This window comes from Nerophis ophidion, linkage group LG24, assembly GCF_033978795.1.
Source record: "Nerophis ophidion isolate RoL-2023_Sa linkage group LG24, RoL_Noph_v1.0, whole genome shotgun sequence".
NCBI lineage: Eukaryota > Metazoa > Chordata > Actinopteri > Syngnathiformes > Syngnathidae > Nerophis > Nerophis ophidion.
The window spans coordinates 11,262,909-11,282,718 of record NC_084634.1 but is presented as its reverse complement, the minus strand read 5'-3'; the positions used below and the strand labels follow the sequence as shown (position 1 = coordinate 11,282,718).

General features: G+C 44.0%; 1 protein-coding gene across 4 annotated transcripts in view; it reads right to left on the bottom strand.

The window, feature by feature from the left end:
• The window catches only part of cdc42bpab (CDC42 binding protein kinase alpha (DMPK-like) b), a 254,069-nt gene that overhangs the window by 45,694 nt on the left and 188,565 nt on the right, over positions 1-19,810 (bottom strand). For all 4 annotated transcript variants that reach the window (XM_061886127.1, XM_061886128.1, XM_061886130.1 and 1 more), the window contains exons 15-19: positions 18,982-19,102; positions 18,637-18,747; positions 13,489-13,697; positions 8,589-8,694; positions 3,292-3,416 (exon numbers count right to left, since the gene is read on the bottom strand). In XM_061886127.1, coding sequence (XP_061742111.1) covers positions 3,292-3,416; positions 8,589-8,694; positions 13,489-13,697; positions 18,637-18,747; positions 18,982-19,102 — 672 coding nt within the window. The remainder of the gene's footprint in view (positions 1-3,291; positions 3,417-8,588; positions 8,695-13,488; positions 13,698-18,636; positions 18,748-18,981; positions 19,103-19,810) is intronic.

The window sequence follows — 19,810 nt, the reverse complement described above, 5'->3', positions numbered from 1 at the left end:
CCGTTGTGTCCTTGGGCAAAGACACCTCACCCCTGCCCCCTGTGCCACTCACACTGGTGAGTGATTGATGGGTGGTGGGTGGAGGGGCCGTAGGCGCAAATTGTCAGCCACGCTCCTGTCAGTCTACCCCAGGGCAGCTGTGGCTACAAATGTAGCTTACCACCACCAATTGTGAATGTGGAGTGAATGAATGATGGGGTCTCACTTCTTTGTGAGCACTTTAAGTATCTAGTTGTTACAAAACAGCTATATAAATCAAATTCATTATTATTATAATTATTATTATGATTCCTGGGGTGACAATTTGATTCAGAATCGATTCTCCGTTTAAACTGACTCTCACAATTTAGGTTTTGTTATAAAAATTGTTTAATTTTTTTTTTAGAGGTCAGAAAAGCACTTCTTGGTTACATGGAGCCTAAACGTTGAAATGATTCTTATAAAAATAATTAAAAAATAAAAACTTTTGAATTAAAAAACATCATGGCGTGATATAGAATCAGGATGGAGAATCATGATTCGAATGTGAGAAGTGTAGGTGTGTCCACTAGGGGGAGACAAAGGGAAGCTATGTGAAAAATGTGGCAGGAACTGAGGAGGAATCCAATAAATACTGGGCAAGACAGCATGGGGACAGGATGCAACCTGCCATATGTGGTATTTTAACTTCAAAGGTTCCAGCCTGTTCTGCAGCGTCCTACTAGATCTCCAACCTCCTGCCAGCATGGAGCAGACTCGTGTGGACGGTTGAGGGTCCGACACCCAGGGGTGAAGTGACTTCGGTCTGAAAAGCTGGTGACCTATTGACATATGGCAGGACCATCGTTGAGCTGCTAAAGCTCAGAGAAGAGGATTCCTGGGATAACGGCACAGATCTATCAAAATGATCCTGGCTTAGGTCCATCCAGCTCCATGTTGACTCCGTCATGACCCGGAACTCAGTAGGGAGTCCAGTAGGCGTCCTGTGATTCTCTAATACAATGTTTTTCAACCTTTTTTGAGCCAACGCACATGTTTTCATTGAAAAAATCCAGAGGCACACCCCCGGCAGAAATCATTAAAAGATGAAACTCAGCAGCCGATATTGACAGTAAAAAGTCGTTGTCGCAATTGTTGGATATGACTTTAAACCATAACCAACCATGCGTCAATATAGCTCTTGTCTCAAAGTAGGTGTACTGTCACCACCTGCCACATCACACCGTGACCCTTTTAGAGCTTTTTGGTGTTTTCCTGTGTGTAGTGTTTTAGTTCTAGTCTCACGCTCCTATTTTGGGCCATTTTTCCTGTTTTGTTGGTATTTTCCTGTAGCAGTTTCATAATAACAATAATAATAATACCTGGGATTTATATAGCGCTTTTTTCTAAGTACCCAAAGTCGCTTTAAATGTGTGTGTGGGGGGGAAGATAAAACAACTTTATTAGAAAAGAAAACTAAGATAAGCAAGCAAGAAAAGAAAAAAAAGAAAAAGAAAAAGTAAGTAAAGACGCTGCAGGACTGCTCGTATTGAACGTTATCACACACGTAAACATTCTGCATGACTGCTCGTATCGCATATGATATCACAGATAAGTCAAGACGCTGCAGGACTGCTTGTATTGCACATGATATCACACAAAAGTCAAGACACTGCATGACTGCTTGTATCGCACATGATATCACACACAAGTAAAGATGCTACAAGGACTGCTTGTATTGCACATGATATCACACACAAGTAAACAGTAAAGACGCTGCAGGACTGCTCGTATTGCACGTTATCACACACGTAAACATTCTGCATGACTGCTCGTATCGCACATGATATCACAGACAAGTCAAGACGCTGCAGGACTGCTTGTATCGCACATGATATCACACACAAGTAAAGATGCTACATGGACTGCTTGTGTTGCACATGATATCACACACAAGTAAACACGCTGCAGGATTGCTTGTATCGCACATGATATCACAGACAAGTAAATATGCTACAAGGACTGCTTGTATTGCACATGATATCACACACAAGTAAACGGTAAAGACGCTGCAGGACTGCTCGTATTGCACGTTATTACACACGTAAACATTCTGCATGACTGCTTGTATTGCACATGATATCACACAAGTAAAAAGTAAAGACGCCGAAGGATTGCTCGTATCGCACATGATATCACAGATAAGTCAAGACGCTGCAGAACTGCTTGTATCGCACATGTTATCACACACAAGTAAAGATGCTACAAGGACTGCTTGTGTTGCACATGATATCACACACAAGTAAACACGCTGCAGGATTGCTTGTATCGCACATGATATCACAGACAAGTAAATATGCTACAAGGACTGCTTGTATTGCTCATGATATCACACACAAGTAACACTCTGCAGGACTGCTTGTATTGCACATGATATCACAGACAAGTAAAGATGCTACAAGGACTGCTTGTATTGCACATGATATCACAGACAAGTCAAGACGCTGCAGGACTGCTTGTATCGCACATGATATCACAGACAAGTCAAGACGCTGCAGGACTGCTTGTATTTCACATGATATCACAGACAAGTCAAGACGCTGCAGGACTGCTTGTATTGCACATGATATCACAGACAAGTCAAGACGCTGCAGGACTGCTTGTATCACACATGACATCACAGACAAGTAAAGATGCAACAAGGACTGCTTGTATTGCACATGATATCACAGACAAGTCAAGACGCTGCAGGACTGCTTGTATTGCACATGATATCACAGACAAGTCAAGACGCTGCAGGACTGCTTGTATCACACATGACATCACAGACAAGTAAAGATGCTACAAGGACTGCTTGTATCGCACATGATATCACACACAAGTAACACTCTGCAGGACTGCTTGTATTGCACATGATATCATACAAAAGTCAAGACACTGCATTACTGCTTGTATCGCACATGATATCACACACAAATAAACGCTGCAAGACAGCTTGTATCGCACATGATATCACAGACAAGTAAAGATGCTATAAGGACTGCTTGTATTGCACATGATATCACGGACAAGTCAAGACGCTGCAGGACTGCTTGTATTTCACATGATATCACAGACAAGTCAAGCCGCTGCAGGACTGCTTGTATCACACATGACATCCCAGACAAGTAAAGATGCTACAAGGACTGCTTGTATTGCACATGATATCACAGACAAGTCAAGACGCTGCAGGACTGCTTGTATCGCACATGATATCACAGATACTACGTCCCATACTTGGTGTGTGATGATGTTTGATTTCAATGTTGGACATTTGAGAAAGGCGTGTCTCACCACTGGATGATTTCTGTGATCTGGGCCTCCCAGTGAGCGACGCTCTCCTTCTTGTCCGCCAGCTCTCTCACTTGCTCCTCCAGCTGCCGGCTGGAGGCGCTCACCTTGTCCAACACGCTGGTCAGCTGAGGATGCAGACATCGCAGACACAAAGTTCAACAAAGTCCACCTCAACATGCTCGCAATCGGCGCACATAACACTTTTGTGTGTGTGGGGGTTGGGGGGTGGGGGGTTTGGGCGCCGCTGGGGTGTATCCATAGCAACGCAATAACAAAGGCCTCGATTGTATGCTCTGATAGTGAGCGGTTTGATTTCCGTCGTTTATTGGAGTGCCTTGCCAAGATGAAGTATGTCCAGCATCCTGTAAGTGACCATGTAGAAATAGGACCGATACGTTTTTTTTTCGGGGCCGATACTGATATATGATGTGTGAGCTGCTGCCTGCTCTTCTTTACTTGCATAACATGAATTACGCTACTTTTCTACTTTACACTGAACTTTGTGGCTTATAAATTTATGGATTTTTATTTCCTTTAACATTTATAATAAAAATAGTAAAAAAAACAACAAGTAAATACATTCTTTGGTGTGTTAGTGTTTGTGCTATGGTGCTACCTTACGGCCGGGTTCACTCACTGTAGGTAATGCTTCCATTTATCGGCTTATTTCTCCCCAACCGGAGTCTTGCTTTTTTTGCAGCCGTCCATAGCGTTCTACTTGTATGGATTCTTCATTCATCACTCCAAGCAACGTTTGTAAGTTTTACAATATAACTAACACGATTCTGACTTACTAAACCATACCATGAATTGATTAACGTGGACCCCGACTTAAACAAGTTGAAAAACTTATTCGGGTGTTACCATTTAGTGGTCAATTGTACGGAATATGTACTGAACTGTGCAATCTACTAATAAAAGTATCAATCAATCAATCAATCAAAAGCGTCCCATGTGCGATGTCTGTAGTAGTGTTTTCATGCATATTTGTGCGTGCTATCGTAATATAATCAAGCGAGGGTCGTTGGCATTAGCTAATACTCTAAATAGGTTTACGAGTGTCTGTGTTAGTATTATTAGCTTACAATGGCATTCTTTTAGTATTGTTTCAGTTTCACAAATGTCCTCAAAATTCATCAACATGTCACTGTGGAGTTATTGAGTCCGTTTAGCTGATTGGTAAGCTTGCTTGCCCAGCCAGTGGGTCCATGACGATGGCTGACGTTTTGTTTGATCAGCCGTTTTTCTGCCGACTGTCTATTCCGATTCTTGGGATGACAATTTGACTCAGAACAGAGTTACCACTTTTTGCGTAATATATTATTGGCTAAATGATAATAAAACCTTTTCAAACAGGATACAAAAGCTCCTTTTGGTTGCTGACAAACATCTTATACGTGCAGTGTTGGACAAAAAAAAACACGTCTTTTTAACAAAGTATTTTTTTCAATTTTATCTACAAACATCACAGGATGCTAATTTGATGAAAGAAAATAGAGTCACTTCAACCCAATCCCAGCATTAAAATACTTGGAATGGAAATTTACAAAGGAATTGAGAAAACATACAAATAATAATATCAATAATAGTTGTTTACTGTTTTTAATCGAAAACTTTAAACTAAAAAAATTAAAAACTTTTTATTTTCATCGATTCTCTTACCACCAGAATAAATAAAAACTGTAATTTAAATGTGACTGTATATTTTTTTGTGCGTAACTCTGTTATTATATTTGCATGCATTTAGAACATTTCAAGCATTTTGTTTTTAGGTTATTAAAAATAAATACATAGTTAAAGCCTTAATTGCCAACCCTCACGATTTTTCCGGGAGACTCCCGAATTTCAGTGCCCCTCCCAAAAATCTCCCGGGGCAACCCTTCTCCCGAATTTCTCCCGATTTCCACCCAGACAACGATATTGGGGGCGTGTCTTCAAGGCGCTAGTGTTGTGTCGTTCGCGAACAGTTCGTTCGAACGAACAAATCTTTTGAGTGAACGTACTGAAACGAATCACTTCATGAACTGATTCGTTCCTTTCTCAGTTCAGTTGAGCTCCGCCGCGACCATGCCGGTATGAGTGGAACTGGCGCGAATCACGTGAATCACGTTCGCGAACATACTGACGCAGAGAACTGACTGTGTCGCGACGTGAATCACGTTCGCGAACGTACTGACACAGGGAACGCACTGTGTCGCGGAGGATGACGTCACATTGAGGATCTCGTTCAGTCACTGCGCGCATCGTTCATTGGGTGCTGAGGGCTTGTGTCGCTCGCCAACTGACACGGCGAGATCTGCTGCTGGGGAAGCTGTTACTGAATGACTCATGATTCGCCGACCTGCACACATTTTTTAATTCTATTTTTCATCCATCCATCCATCCATCATCTTCCGCTTATCCGAGGTCGGGTCGCGGGGGCAACAGCCTAAGCAGGGAAACCCAGACTTCCCTCTCCCCAGCCACTTCGTCTAGCTCTTCCCGGGGGATCCCGAGGCGTTCCCAGGCCAGCCGGGAGACATAGTCTTCCCAACGTGTCCTGGGTCTTCCCCGTGGCCTCCTACCGGTTGGACGTGCCGGTATTTTTTTATTTATCTATTTATTTATTTATTTATTTATTTATCTATTTTTCATATCATGTTTATTATATACCGCTTTTAGAGTGATCATAATTGTTTTTTTAAAAAAAAAACACATTGGATGTGATATAAAAAGGAAGAGTTATTTTTATTACGTTTTTAATACATGTATGATTTGTTAGAATACATGTTAAAATAATAAAATGTAATGTGAAAAAAGAAAACTTGTAACACATTTTAGAATCGTTTTTTTCTATCTTGTCAAATCCACTATGAATTGTTAAAATAAATGTAATGTAATAATGTAGAAAATAATTGCATTTCAAACACATTTAAGAATATATTTCAATTTTGTCGTCGAGTCAAATGATAAAATGTAAAAATAATAATACCATTTGTAAATTTGTATGTAATTTTTACCAGTTTAAAAAACTTTTTTTTTTTTAATTTTGTTTTCAGATCCAGTTTAAAATGTCATGGACACCTCATGGAGAGGACACAAACAAAAAGGAAAAAAAAGAAAATAATATTTGTAGCAAATTTTAAAATAAATTATTATTATCTTGTCAGATTCACACACACCGAGATCTGCCGCTGGGGAAGCTGTTACTGACTGACTCATGATTCGCCGACCTTCACACAGAACTGCTGCTGCAGAAGTGATTCGGTGAACGTATCTATTGAACAAATCAATTTAAGGAACTGATTCTAGTGATTCAGTACAGTCAAAAGAACTGCCGAGCCCATCACTACAAGGCGCTGCCTTTAGCGTCCTCTCTCACCTGAAACCTTCACCCCTTAACAGCCGCATGCTGTCCTCACTCAGGTCTGCATGCTGACCTGAGGACAGCCATTCGTCATGTCCGCTTTTGCTCCATACAAACATACAAACTGCCGGCCCAGTCACATAACATCTACAGCTTTTCACACACATAAGTGAATGCAAATCATACTTGGTCAACAGCCATACAGGTCACACTGAGGGTGGCCGTATAAAAAACTTTAACACTGTTACAAATATGCGCCACACTGTGAACCCACACCAAACAAGAATGACAAACACAATTCCGGAGAACATCCGCACCGTAACACAACATAAATACAACAGAACAAATACCCAGAACCCATTGCAGCACTAACTATTCCGGGACGCTACAATGTACACCACACCCCCCGCTACCTCCTTACCCCCCCAACCACGCCCCCCTCAACCCCCCCCCCTCATCTCCAAAATTCAAAGGTCTCCAGGTTGGCAAGTATGGTTGAAGCTGCGAGGGCTTTACGTGAGTCAGAGCACGCATTACAAATGCAGTCACGTCCTTCACAATGGCCGACCTAACATCGGAAAATTCAACGAGATCCCAGAATGTGGAAGGAAGTTATGACTGTTATCATTTTCCACCACAAGGGGGCGATATTGGCGCTACAGCAGCCATGCAGTTGCATCCCACCAAATGCTCCGACCCACAATCAGAAAGTTCAGAAGGAGCATGAAGGAAGGAAGTTATGTAATCATTTTCCACCACGATATCGCGGTATAGCTCGGTTGGTAGAGTGACCGTGCCAGCAACTTGAGGGTTGCAGGTTCGATTCCCGCTTCCGCCATCCTAGTCACTGCCGTTGTGTCCTTGGGCAAGACACTTTAACCACGTGCTCCCAGTGCCACCCACACTGGTTTAAATGTAACTTAGATATTGGGTTTCACTATGTAAAGCGCTTTGAGTCACTAGAGAAAAGTGCTATATAAATATAATTCACTTCACTTCACTTCACAAGGGGGCGATATTGGTGTCGATATCAGCGTGTGGTCATGATCAAACCCCGACCTACAAGCGTGATATCAGTTTGGAAGGATATCTGATCATCTTAATGACAGTTTGATGGTTGATTGTGCAGGTTTTTTTCCGCCAGGCTCCACCCACTACTAATGGAATCAAATAGGTTCTGCCTGATCCGGCACTTCAGGGTGTCACCATCATCATTTGTCCCAATTGTCAAGACCCAAATTTGTGGAGGGGAGTTATAAATGTTGAAAGTTTTGTGGTGAGACATCAGATCTAAGTTTGGCGCCAGGCCCCGCTCACATCCTACAGCGAAAACAAAATTCCTTCATAATGTATCCTCGTGCGTCCGTCTAGCAGCTGCCATTTTGACTGCAATTAATTCGGTCAAAGTCCCGAGGACGAGTTTGTTAAAGTACGACCCCTGTTTTTTGTCTAAAAATGGCCGACTTCCTGTTTGTTTTCAAATATGGGTTCTCGGATTTTTTACTGTGTCCTGTCATGATGGACGGAATCTGTTAGCACGCGCTAGAGACTTCCTTTTAAAATTTGGTGCTTAGTAACTACAGAGGATCACATATGCGCCGGACCGGACGCGCTTGCAATTCAAAAGCGCCAGAAAAAAACTACGGACCCAAGTTTTCATTTTAAACGGTCACCACTGAGATATTCATTATAGTCCCTGTTCCAAGCGGCCCTCAATCCAAACTTAGTTCCATACATCCGAGACATTCGGTGAACTTCCGAGGACCTTTCCAAAGCTCCGGGGTGTTTTTCTGTGGGATACTGACGGCTGGTTTGTGGGGAGAGGAATGCGATAAAGCGTACGAGCGGCCCACTGAGGTGGCCTGAGGTGAGGGAATGTTTTGGCTGGAAAAAATTCAAGAGAAACTAAAAATTGCAACCTTTTTTTGTTTGGTCAAGTGTGAATTCTTACCGTCTCCAATTCACTGGAAAGTTTCTTATTTTCTTCAGTGAGCAGAACTTTCTCTCTTTCATACTTTTGCTTGTAGTCCGCCTCAAACTCCTCCCGCTCACTTTGACTGTTGAGGGGGAGAAACAAACTGTTAAATTTGGCAAGGTTATTCTCATAATAATAAGAATCATCATATTTGGTAAGTGCAACTGGGGAAACTTGGACTTGGACATGTGCAGGTCAAACAAATTACTGCTTGGGTGTTTTTGGATGGCTCTGACACTAGCAATGTTTACTTTGATTGACAGTACCAATGTTCACTTTTAACCTGTGTGAAGCCGGCCCCCTTATTGTTGCAAATATTTCAATACCATATTAAGTTATTCCTTTGTGTTGTCACGCTTAATGTACATAATGTCATGGCTGTCTTGAGTTTACATTAATTTCTACAACTCTTTGCTAGCGGGGTGTATAAAATAGTCAGGAACTGTCGTGGATGCAAAGGATCCTGGGTATTTGTTGTGTCGCGTTTATGTTGTGTTACTAGGAGGATGTTCTCCCGAAATGTGTTTGTCATTCTTGTTTGGTGTGGCTTCACAGTGTGGCGCATATTAGTAAGAGTGTTAAAATTGTTTATATCCCAACCATTAGTGTACTCTGTGTCACCCAGTATGCCTTGCAGTCGTGTGCGTGTGTCTGCGGAAGCCACACACTACATGTTGCTGGACTGACAAACAGATCGAACATGTTGTAGAAGGCGACAAAGCCAATGGCTTCACAGCACGCCCTAATACTTATTAACTGGGTGACTGCCGGCAGTCATTCTAGAGAACGTTTGCGTCTTTTATTGTCTTCTTCGCTTTGTGACACGGGTCCAAAATGGCTCTTTGAATGGTAAAGGATACCGACCCCAGAACCATGTATATCAAATATTTCCGAATGGTTCAACCGCCACCTGCCCAAATCTATTTGAAATCTATTTTTTCGTCATGTCACCCGCCCGACTCGCGGTTTATCCGCGGACTCCGGGGATGAGACCACAAACCGCGCATCTCTAGATTGGAGCACATACTTGTTGGTCACAAAAAACATTCATGAAGTTTGGTACTTTTATTAATTTATTATGGGTCTACTGAAAATGTGACCCAATCTGCTGGGTCAAAAGTATACATAGGGCAATGTTAATATTTGTTTACATGTCCCTTGGCAAGTTTCACTGCAATAAGGCGCTTTTGGAAGCCATCCACAAGCTTCTGCTTGAATTTTTGACCACTCCTCTTGACAAAATTGGTGCAGTTCAGCTAAATGTGTTGGTTTTATGACATGGACTTGTTTCTTCAGCACTGTCCACACGTTTAAGTCAGGACTTAGGGAAGGCATTCTAAAACCTTCATTCTAGCCTGATTTAGCCTTTTCTTCACCCCTTTTGACATGTGTTGGGGTCATTGTCCTGTTGGAACGCCCAACTGCGTCCAAGACCCAACCTCCGGGTTGATGATTTTAGGATGTCCTGAAGAATTTGGAGGTAATCCTCTCTTTTCATTATCCCATTTGAAGCACCAGTTCCATTGGCAACAAAACAGGTCTGAGCATAATGCTACCATCACCATGCTTGACGGTGGGAATGGTGTTCCTGGGATTTAAGTTAAGTTAAGTTAAGGTAAAGTCCTCCCCTTTTCTCCTCCAAACATATTGCTGGGTAATGTGGCCAAACAGCTCAATTTTTGTTTCATCTGACATCACATGGACAAAGATAAGACCTTCTGGAGAAAAGTTATGTGGTCAGATGAAACAAAAAATGTTGCTTTTTGGCCTCTATACTACATGAATGCTTTTTGTGACCAACAAGTATGTGCTACAATCACTCTATCACAAACTATCACAAAACAATAAAAGTTGTAGTAAGTATTGGAAACTCAAGACAGCCATGACATTGTTCTTTACAAGTGTATGAAAAACTTTTGATTGTGTGTGTGTGTATATATATATATATATATATATATATATATATATATATATATATATATATATATATATATATATATATATATATCTATATATATATATATGTATGTATATATATATATACACATATATTTTATGTGTTGTGGCGCGTTTAATTTATGTGGCCCACAACATCGTTTTGTAATATGTTGCATTAATTTTTTGCTAGCCAGATCATTTTATGTGATATGCCGCGATAATTTACATGGCCCACTGTTTAATTTTATGTGTTATGCCACTTTAATTTTTGGCAAGCTACTTAATTTTATGTGATGTGCCTCAATCTGTGGCCCGCCACCTTATGTTACGTAGCCTGCCGCATAATTTAATGTTTTATGATGTATTAATTTATGTTGCCCACCACATCATTTTATGTGATATGCCGTAACATTTTATTTGCCCTGCTACGTTGTTTTGTGATATGTCGCATTCATTTACGTGGCCAGCTACTTTATTTTACGTACAATACCACCATTTTTTATGTGGCCCACAAGCTCAATTTATGTGGCCTGCCGCATAATTTTATGTGTCATGTCGCTTAATTTATGTGGCCCGCCCGGTCATTTTATGCAATGAGGCCGCTTTTTACGTGGTCAGCCACATTTAATGTGTTATGCCGCAAAAATGCATGTGGCATATTTTGTGATGTGTCGCATTGATTTATTTGACTCACCAGAGCATTTTGTGTGTTATGCCAGATTAATGTATGCATTAATTTATACGGCCCGCCACATAGTTTAATGTGGCCTGCCGCATAATTTTATGGGTTGTGAGGCATTAATTTAAGTGGCCCGCTACTTCATTTTATGTGCTGGCATCAATTTATGTTGCCCGTCACATCATATTATGATATGCCGCTTTCATTTGTATGGGCCGCTGTTAGATTTTATGTGGTATGCTGTAATTTTTATGTGGCCCGCTACGATGTTTTGTGAAAGGTCTCATTAATTTATGTTGCCCGCCAAATCATTTTATGTGATAAGCCGTTTTAATTTACATGGCCCACTACTTCTATTTACAATAAGTGTTGCGCCACAATCATTTATGCGGCCCGCTACTTCATTGTATGGAATCGTCCGCAATTTTCTTATGTGGCCTGCCACATAATTTTGTCAGGCCTCTCGCAAAATGTTATGTGTAGGGCCGCTATAATTTGTGGCCCGCTACTTAATTTCATGTGATATGCCGCATTTTTTTTGATGATTGTACGTATTCTGCCACATTTTTTGGTATGTCGCATTATTTTGCTAGCCACATAATTTTATGTGTTATGCTGCTTTCATTTTTGTGACCCACTACTTTCTTTGTGTGTTATGCCGCGTTGATTTACCTGGCCCGCTACTTAATTTATGTGACCCGCCACATCATTTTACGTGGACTGCGGCATTATTTTATGTTATGATGCATTAATTTATGTGGCCTGCAAAAAAGGCTGTAAATAATAAAGACCGTTGTGACTAAAAGCATGGACTATTCTTTCAAGTTTGACATAAAAATGGTTGATTTTTGTTGACTTGAATATTAAGTCAACTTGCAATCTGTTAGTCCATCCATCCATCCATCCATCCATTTTCTACCGCTTGTCCCGTTAGTAAAAATTATAATCACCAAAAATACTTTCTATGCAAACTGTGTAACAAGGCTGGTATAAGTTAATATTCAGATGTATTCACTCTTACATGTGGCCCTCCGAGGGCAGCCACATAATTGTTATGTGGCCCTAAATAAAAGCGAGTTTGACACACCTGCACTATGTGACAAGAATGCTGGTGTTTTTAGGAATCTGCTGGAAAAAAATGTTGGTCTCTGCAAAGTTTTGAAGGTGAGCTGGCCCACAGGTCCTGACCTAGACGTATCCCTGAAAGTCAACACTGTGTACAAGTAGTTGAAGTGTGATAAACTGGGTGTCCTGACCTGAACGCCTCACTCAAATCCAACATTGTGTATAAGTAGTTGAAGTGTGATAAACTGGGTGCCCTGACCTAAACGCCGCCCACAAATCCAACATTGTGTACGAGCATTTGAAGTGTGAGAACCTTTATGCCCTGACCTGAACGCCTCCCTCAAATCCAACATTGTGTACAACTAGTTGAAGTGTGATAAACTGGGTGTCCTGACCTAAACGCCGCCCACAAATCCAACATTGTGTACAAGTAGTTGAAGTGTGATAATCAGTGTGTCCTGACCTAAACGCCTCCCTCAAATCCAACATTGTGTAGAGTAGTTGAAGTGTGATAACCTGGGTGCCCTGACCGAAATGCCTCCCTCAAATCCAACATTGTGTACAAGCATTTGAAGTGTGAGAACCTTTATGCCCTGACCTAAACGGCTCCCTCTAATCCAACATTGTGTACAGGTAGTTGAAGTGTGACAACCTGTGTCCTGACCTAAACGCCTCCCTCAAATCCAACATTGTGTAGAGTAGTTGAAGTGTGATAACCTGGGTGCCCTGACCTAAATGCCTCCCTCAAATCCAACATTGTGTAAGAGTAGTTGAAGTGCGATGACCTGGGTGTCCTGGCCTAAGCGCCTTCTTCAAATCCAACACTGTGTACGATTAGTTGAAGTGTGATAACCTGCGTGTCCTGAAGTCCATGTTGCTTGAAGTTTTGGAACTTACTTGGGCGAGAACTCTCCTACACCTGAGCTGAACCTGACTTGAGAGCCACTTGTAGCAGTGAGCTCAGCATTAAGTGTCTGCCTTCAGGAGGTGAGCACTACTTTGGCAAAGATGGAGACGACTTTACACCTGCAACTAAACGTCTTGGTGTTTTAGAACAAAGAGACAGGGTGAAAATATAGGTAATATAATTATCATGGGGGAAGTGGGACAAGATCTCCATGTTACAATCACTTGTGGAGGAAGAGGAAGATGGCCAGAAAAGTCAGCAGGTAAAATAAGAATGTGATGAAACACCTCTCTCTCCGAGTCTTCTCCAGTTTGTCCTTCAAGATCTGCACTTCTTTCTTCAAGGCCAGCTGCTGGCTGTCGCCGTCACGCAGCTCCTTGCGCATGGCTTTCAGCTCCGTGCTGTGCTGCGCCTCCCGACGTACCAGCTCCTCCTCGTACGCCATTGTCTTGGCCTCTGCAGACGCCGGGAAGGGGGACAGGCCGACGTGTTTGGACTGGAGAAAACCAAGAAAATGGAGTCTGAGCAATTTTGTTCAGATAATGTACACCACCTGGGTCATACTCCAGGCCCTCTGACTCATTTATTGTGGCCAACCACTTCATTTTATGTATTCATTGTCACATCTTTTTATGTAGTCAGTGTCACATCATTTAACTGGCCTGCTACGTCATTAAATGCGGACCCACATTAATCTGGTCCATCATGTTCTTTAATGAGACCTGTCACATCTTTTAATGTGGCCTGCAATGTCATTTAATCCGGTCAGCCACATCATTAACGTGGTCTATCACCTCATTAATGTTGCCCCCGTGTCTTTTAAAGTGATCCGTCACCTCATTCCAAGCGGCCCGTCACCTCATTTAACTCATTCAAGGCGGTCCGTCACCTTATTCAACTTGGTACGTCACCTCAGTAATGTGGTGCCTCACGTCATTAAAGGCGGACCATCACCTCATTTAACTTGGTACATCATCTCATTTAACGTGGTACATCACCTCATTTAATTTGCCACATCACCTTATTTAAAGCGGCACATCACCTCATTTAAAGCGGCACATCACCTCATTTAACGCGGCACATCACCCTATTTAACGCGGCACATCACCCTATTTAACGCGGCACATCACCCTATTTAACGCGGCACATCACCCTATTTAACGCGGCACATCACCCTATTTAACGCGGCACATCACCCTATTTAACGCGGCACATCACCTCATTTAACGCGGCACATCACCTCATTTAACGCGGCACATCACCTCATTTAATGCGGCACATCACCTCATTTAATGCGGCACATCACCTCATTTCACTTGGGGCGTCACCTCAATAACGTGGTGCCTCCAGCACTTAATGCGGACTGTCACGTCATTAAACTTGTTACGTCACCTCATTTAAGGTGGACCGTCACCTACTTTAACGTGGACTGTCATGTCATTTAACTTGGTACGTTACCTCATTAAGGCGGCCCGTAACCTCATTCAAGGCGGACTATCCCGTCATTTAACTTGGTACGTCACCTCATTTAAGGTGGACGTCACCTAATTTAACGCGGACCGTCATGTCATTTAACTTGGTACGTCTCCTCATTAATGTGATTCCTCACGTCATTTAAGGTAGACCATCACCTCATTTAAATTGGTAGGTCACCTCATTTAGTTGGCCCTCCACGTCATTTAATTTGGTACGTCTCCTCATTAATGTGATTCCTCACGTCATTTAAGGTAGACCATCACCTCATTTAAATTGGTAGGTCACATCATTTAGTTGGCCCTCCACTTCATTTAACTTGGTACGTCTCCTCATTTAACGTGGCCCGTCACCTAATCCGGACCATCACCTCATTTAACTTGGTACGTCATCTCATTTAAGGCGGACCATCTCCTCATTCAAGGCGGACTGTCACATCATTAAACTTGGTACGTCTTCTCATTTAAAACTTGGTAGGTCTCCTCATTAAACCCAGACCATCACCTCATTTAACTTGGTACGTCACCTCATTCAAGGCGGACTGTCACATAATTTAACTTGGTACGTCACCTCATTTAATGCGGAGCGTCACGTCATTTAACTTAGTAAATCACCTCATTTAAGGCAGACCGTCACCTCATTCAACTTGGTACGTCACCTCATTAATGCGGTACGTCACCTCATTAATGCGGTACGTCACCTCATTAATGCGGCACGTCACCTCATTAATGCCGCACGTCACCTCATTTAACCCGGACCGTCACCTCATTTAACCCGGACCGTCACCTCATTTAACCCGGACCGTCACCTCATTTAACCCGGACCGTCACCTCATTTAACCAGGACCGTCACCTCATTTAACCAGGACCGTCACCTCATTTAACCAGGACCGTCACCTCATTTAACCCGGACCGTCACCTCATTTAACCAGGACCGTCACCTCATTTAACCAGGACCGTCACCTCATTTAACCCGGACCGTCACCTCATTTAACCCGGACCGTCACCTCATTTAACCAGGACCGTCACCTCATTTAACCAGGACCGTCACCTCATTTAACCAGGACCGTCACCTCATTTAACCAGGACCGTCACCTCATTTAAGGCGTACAGTCACCTCATTTGATGTGGCCCGTAACCTCATTTGAGGTGGCCCGTCACATCATTTAGTTTGGCCCGTCGCCTCATTTAACTTTGTGCGTCACCTCATTTAACTTTGTGCGGCCCTCCACATCATTTAACTTGGTATGTTACCTCAATTAACGCTGCCCGTCACTTCATTTAAAGCGGACCGTCACCTCGTTTAAGGCGGACCGTCACCTCGTTTAAGGCGGACCGTCACGTCATTTAAGGCAGACCGTCACCTCATTCAACTTGGTACGTCACCTCATTAATGCGGCACGTCACCTCATTAATGCGGCACGTCACCTCATTAATGCCGCACGTCACCTCATTAATGCCGCACGTCACCTCATTTAATCCGGACCGTCACCTCATTTAACCCGGACCGTCCCCTCATTTAACCCGGACCGTCACCTCATTTAACCAGGACCGTCACCTAATTTAACCAGGACCGTCACCTCATTTAACCAGGACCGACACCTCATTTAAGGCGTACAGTCACCTCATTTGATGTGGCCCGTAACCTCATTTGAGGTGGCCCGTCACCTCATTTAGTTTGGCCCGTCGCCTCATTTAACTTTGTGCGTCACCTCATTTAACTTTGCGCGGCCCTCCACCTCCTTTAATCCGGCCCTCCACATCATTTAACTTGGTATGTTACCTCAATTAACGCTGCCCGTCACCTCGTTTAAAGCGGACCGTCACCTCATTTGAGGTGGCCCGTCACCTCATTTGAGGTGGCCCGTCACCTCATTTGAGGTGGCCCGTCACCTCATTTGAGGTGGCCCGTCACCTCATTTGAGGTGGCCCGTCACCTCATTTGAGGTGGCCCGTCACCTCATTTGAGGTGGCCCGTCACCTCATTTGAGGTGGCCCGTCACCTCATTTGAGGTGGCCCGTCACCTCATTTGAGGTGGCCCGTCGCCTCATTTGAGGTGGCCCGTCGCCTCATTTAGTTTGGCCCGTCGCCTCATTTAACTTTGTACGTCACCTCACCTCATTTAACTTTGTGCCTCACCTCATTTAACTTTGCGCGGCCCTCCACATCATTTAACTTGGTATGTTACCTCAATTAACGCTGCCCGTCACTTCGTTTGAGGCGGCCCGTCACCTCGTTTGAGGCGGCCCGTCACCTCGTTTGAGGCGGCCCGTCACCTCGTTTGAGGCGGCCCGTCACCTCGTTTGAGGCGGCCCGTCACCTCGTTTGAGGCGGCCCGTCACCTCGTTTGAGGCGGCCCGTCACCTCGTTTGAGGCGGCCCGTCACCTCGTTTGAGGCGGCCCGTCACCTCGTTTGAGGCGGCCCGTCACCTCGTTTGAGGCGGCCCGTCACCTCGTTTGAGGCGGCCCGTCACCTCGTTTGAGGCGGCCCGTCACCTCGTTTGAGGCGGCCCGTCACCTCGTTTGAGGCGGCCCGTCACCTCGTTTGAGGCGGCCCGTCACCTCGTTTGAGGCGGCCCGTCACCTCGTTTGAGGCGGCCCGTCACCTCGTTTGAGGCGGCCCGTCACCTCGTTTGAGGCGGCCCGTCACCTCGTTTGAGGCGGCCCGTCACCTCGTTTGAGGCGGCCCGTCACCTCGTTTGAGGCGGCCCGTCACCTCGTTTGAGGCGGCCCGTCACCTCGTTTGAGGCGGCCCGTCACCTCGTTTGAGGCGGCCCGTCACCTCGTTTGAGGCGGCCCGTCACCTCGTTTGAGGCGGCCCGTCACCTCGTTTGAGGCGGCCCGTCACCTCGTTTGAGGCGGCCCGTCACCTCGTTTGAGGTGGCCCGTCACCTCATTTAGTTTGGCCCGTCGCCTCATTTAACTTTGTACGTCACCTCACCTCATTTAACTTTGTGCGTCACCTCATTTAACTTTGCGCGGCCCTCCACCTCCTTTAACGCGGCCCTCCACCTCCTTTTAACCCGGCCCTCCACCTCCTTTAATCTGGCCCTCCACATCATTTAACTTGGTATGTTACCTCAATTAACGCTGCCCGTCACCTCGTTTAAGGCGGCCCGTCACCTCGTTTAAGGCGGCCCGTCACCTCGTTCAAGGCGGACCGTCACCTCGTTCAAGGCGGACCGTCACCTCGTTCAAGGCGGACCGTCACCTCGTTCAAGGCGGACCGTCACTTCGTTCAAGGCGGACCGTCACCTCGTTCAAGGCGGACCGTCACCTCGTTCAAGGCGGACCGTCACCTCGTTCAAGGCGGACCGTCACCTCGTTCAAGGCGGACCGTCACCTCGTTTAAGGCGGATCGTCACCTCGTTTAAGGCGGACCGTCACCTCGTTTAAGGTGGACCGTCACCTCATTTAAGGCGGACCGTCACCTCATTTAAGGCAGCCCGCGGACCGTCACCTCATTTAATTTGGTACGTTATCTCATTGATGTGGCCCGTCATGCCATTTAAGGCGGAGCGTCACCTCATTTAAGGCGGAGTGTCACCTCATTTAAGTCGGTACGCCACCTCATTAATGTGGTCCATCATGCCATATAAGGTGGACCATCACATTATTTTGTATAATAATTATAACTACAGGTTACAAATTTAGAAAAGCTTCATTTTGGTCGCACAGAGATGGCCTAAAAAATTAAATATAATAATACAATTTTTTACGTAATTTTAGAAAATGATTAATCGATTTGGAATCAAGATGAATCATGAATTTTTTTATTGGACCCCAATTATCTGGTGTAATAATGATAATGAAACCTTTTCAGAGCAGGTTAGAAAAGGCCTAAAAATATATTTTTTTAAAGCACATTTTTTCTTACAAAGCAACTTCTGAACGGCCTCACAACGGGGATGAATGAGATTGGCGACGTTGTTGTGCAGCCCTATGGCCGCACAGGTGCCTACCTTCAGCCCCTGCAGCTCCTCCTCCAGTTGCCGGCTGTACTGTTCATTGCGATCCTTCAGCTTCCTGTCCTTCACAGCCTCTGCACTCTGCTCCTCCATCTGAGCCTCCATCTGATGGACACACTCCCTTATTACACAATCTACACATTGTAACACTGGTGTAATGGACACTTTCACTTATTACACAATCTACACATTGCAACACTGGTGTAATAGACACTTGCACTTATTAGACAATCTACACATTGCAACACTGGTGTAATAGACACTTGCACTTATTAGACAATCTACACATTGCAACACGGTGCAAGAAGAAAAAGAAGAAGAAGAAGAAGAATTGTGCACCTCTTTCCGGGCCTTCTCAGCCTTGCGCACCTCAAGACGCAGCACCTCCACTTTCTCACTCTGACTCTCCACTTCCTCCTCCTTGTCACGGAGCTGGCGACACAGGTGCTGCTTCTCCGACCTGCAGGTGCATCGGAGTCAGGTGGTAAAGTGACACAGGTGCACTTGAAGGGGACCCAGGATGATTTGACTTTTCCTTCCTTGACAAAGCATCCAATCACGGGGTTCACGCATTGGAGTGTGAGCTTGCACACACTACTGGATGTCTCCAAATTTGTCAGCATGCTAACATCATTTTTGGTCATTTTGTTCGTTTACACCTAAAAATCATGGCTTTAAATACCTGTCGTTGTCACGCCAAATTTCTTCCCCCTACAAAAACCTTCACCCCGCCCATTTACTTCCGGGGTCATGATTGATACAGACGTTTTGTTAACGCTATATTATAAAAATATAATGCTATATTGTAAAAATACAGACGTTTTCTTAACGCTATATTATAAAAAAAATTTAAAATTTTTTTTAAAGACTACAAACACAAGCTATGGGATGACGTAAGAGGAAACGTGACCCCGGAAGTAAATGCATCATCCCATAGCTTGTGCTTGTAAATTGTTTTTTTAATTTAATATTTTATCATATAGCGTTAACAAAACGTTTGTATTTTTATAATATAGTATTATATTTTTATAATATAGCGTTAATAAAACGTCTGTATTAATCATGACCCCGGAAGTAAATGGGGGGGAAGGTTTTTGTAGGAGGGGAAGAAATTTGGCGTGACAGCGCCTACTAACTTTTCCCATGTCCTCATGCTAACGTTTCATAG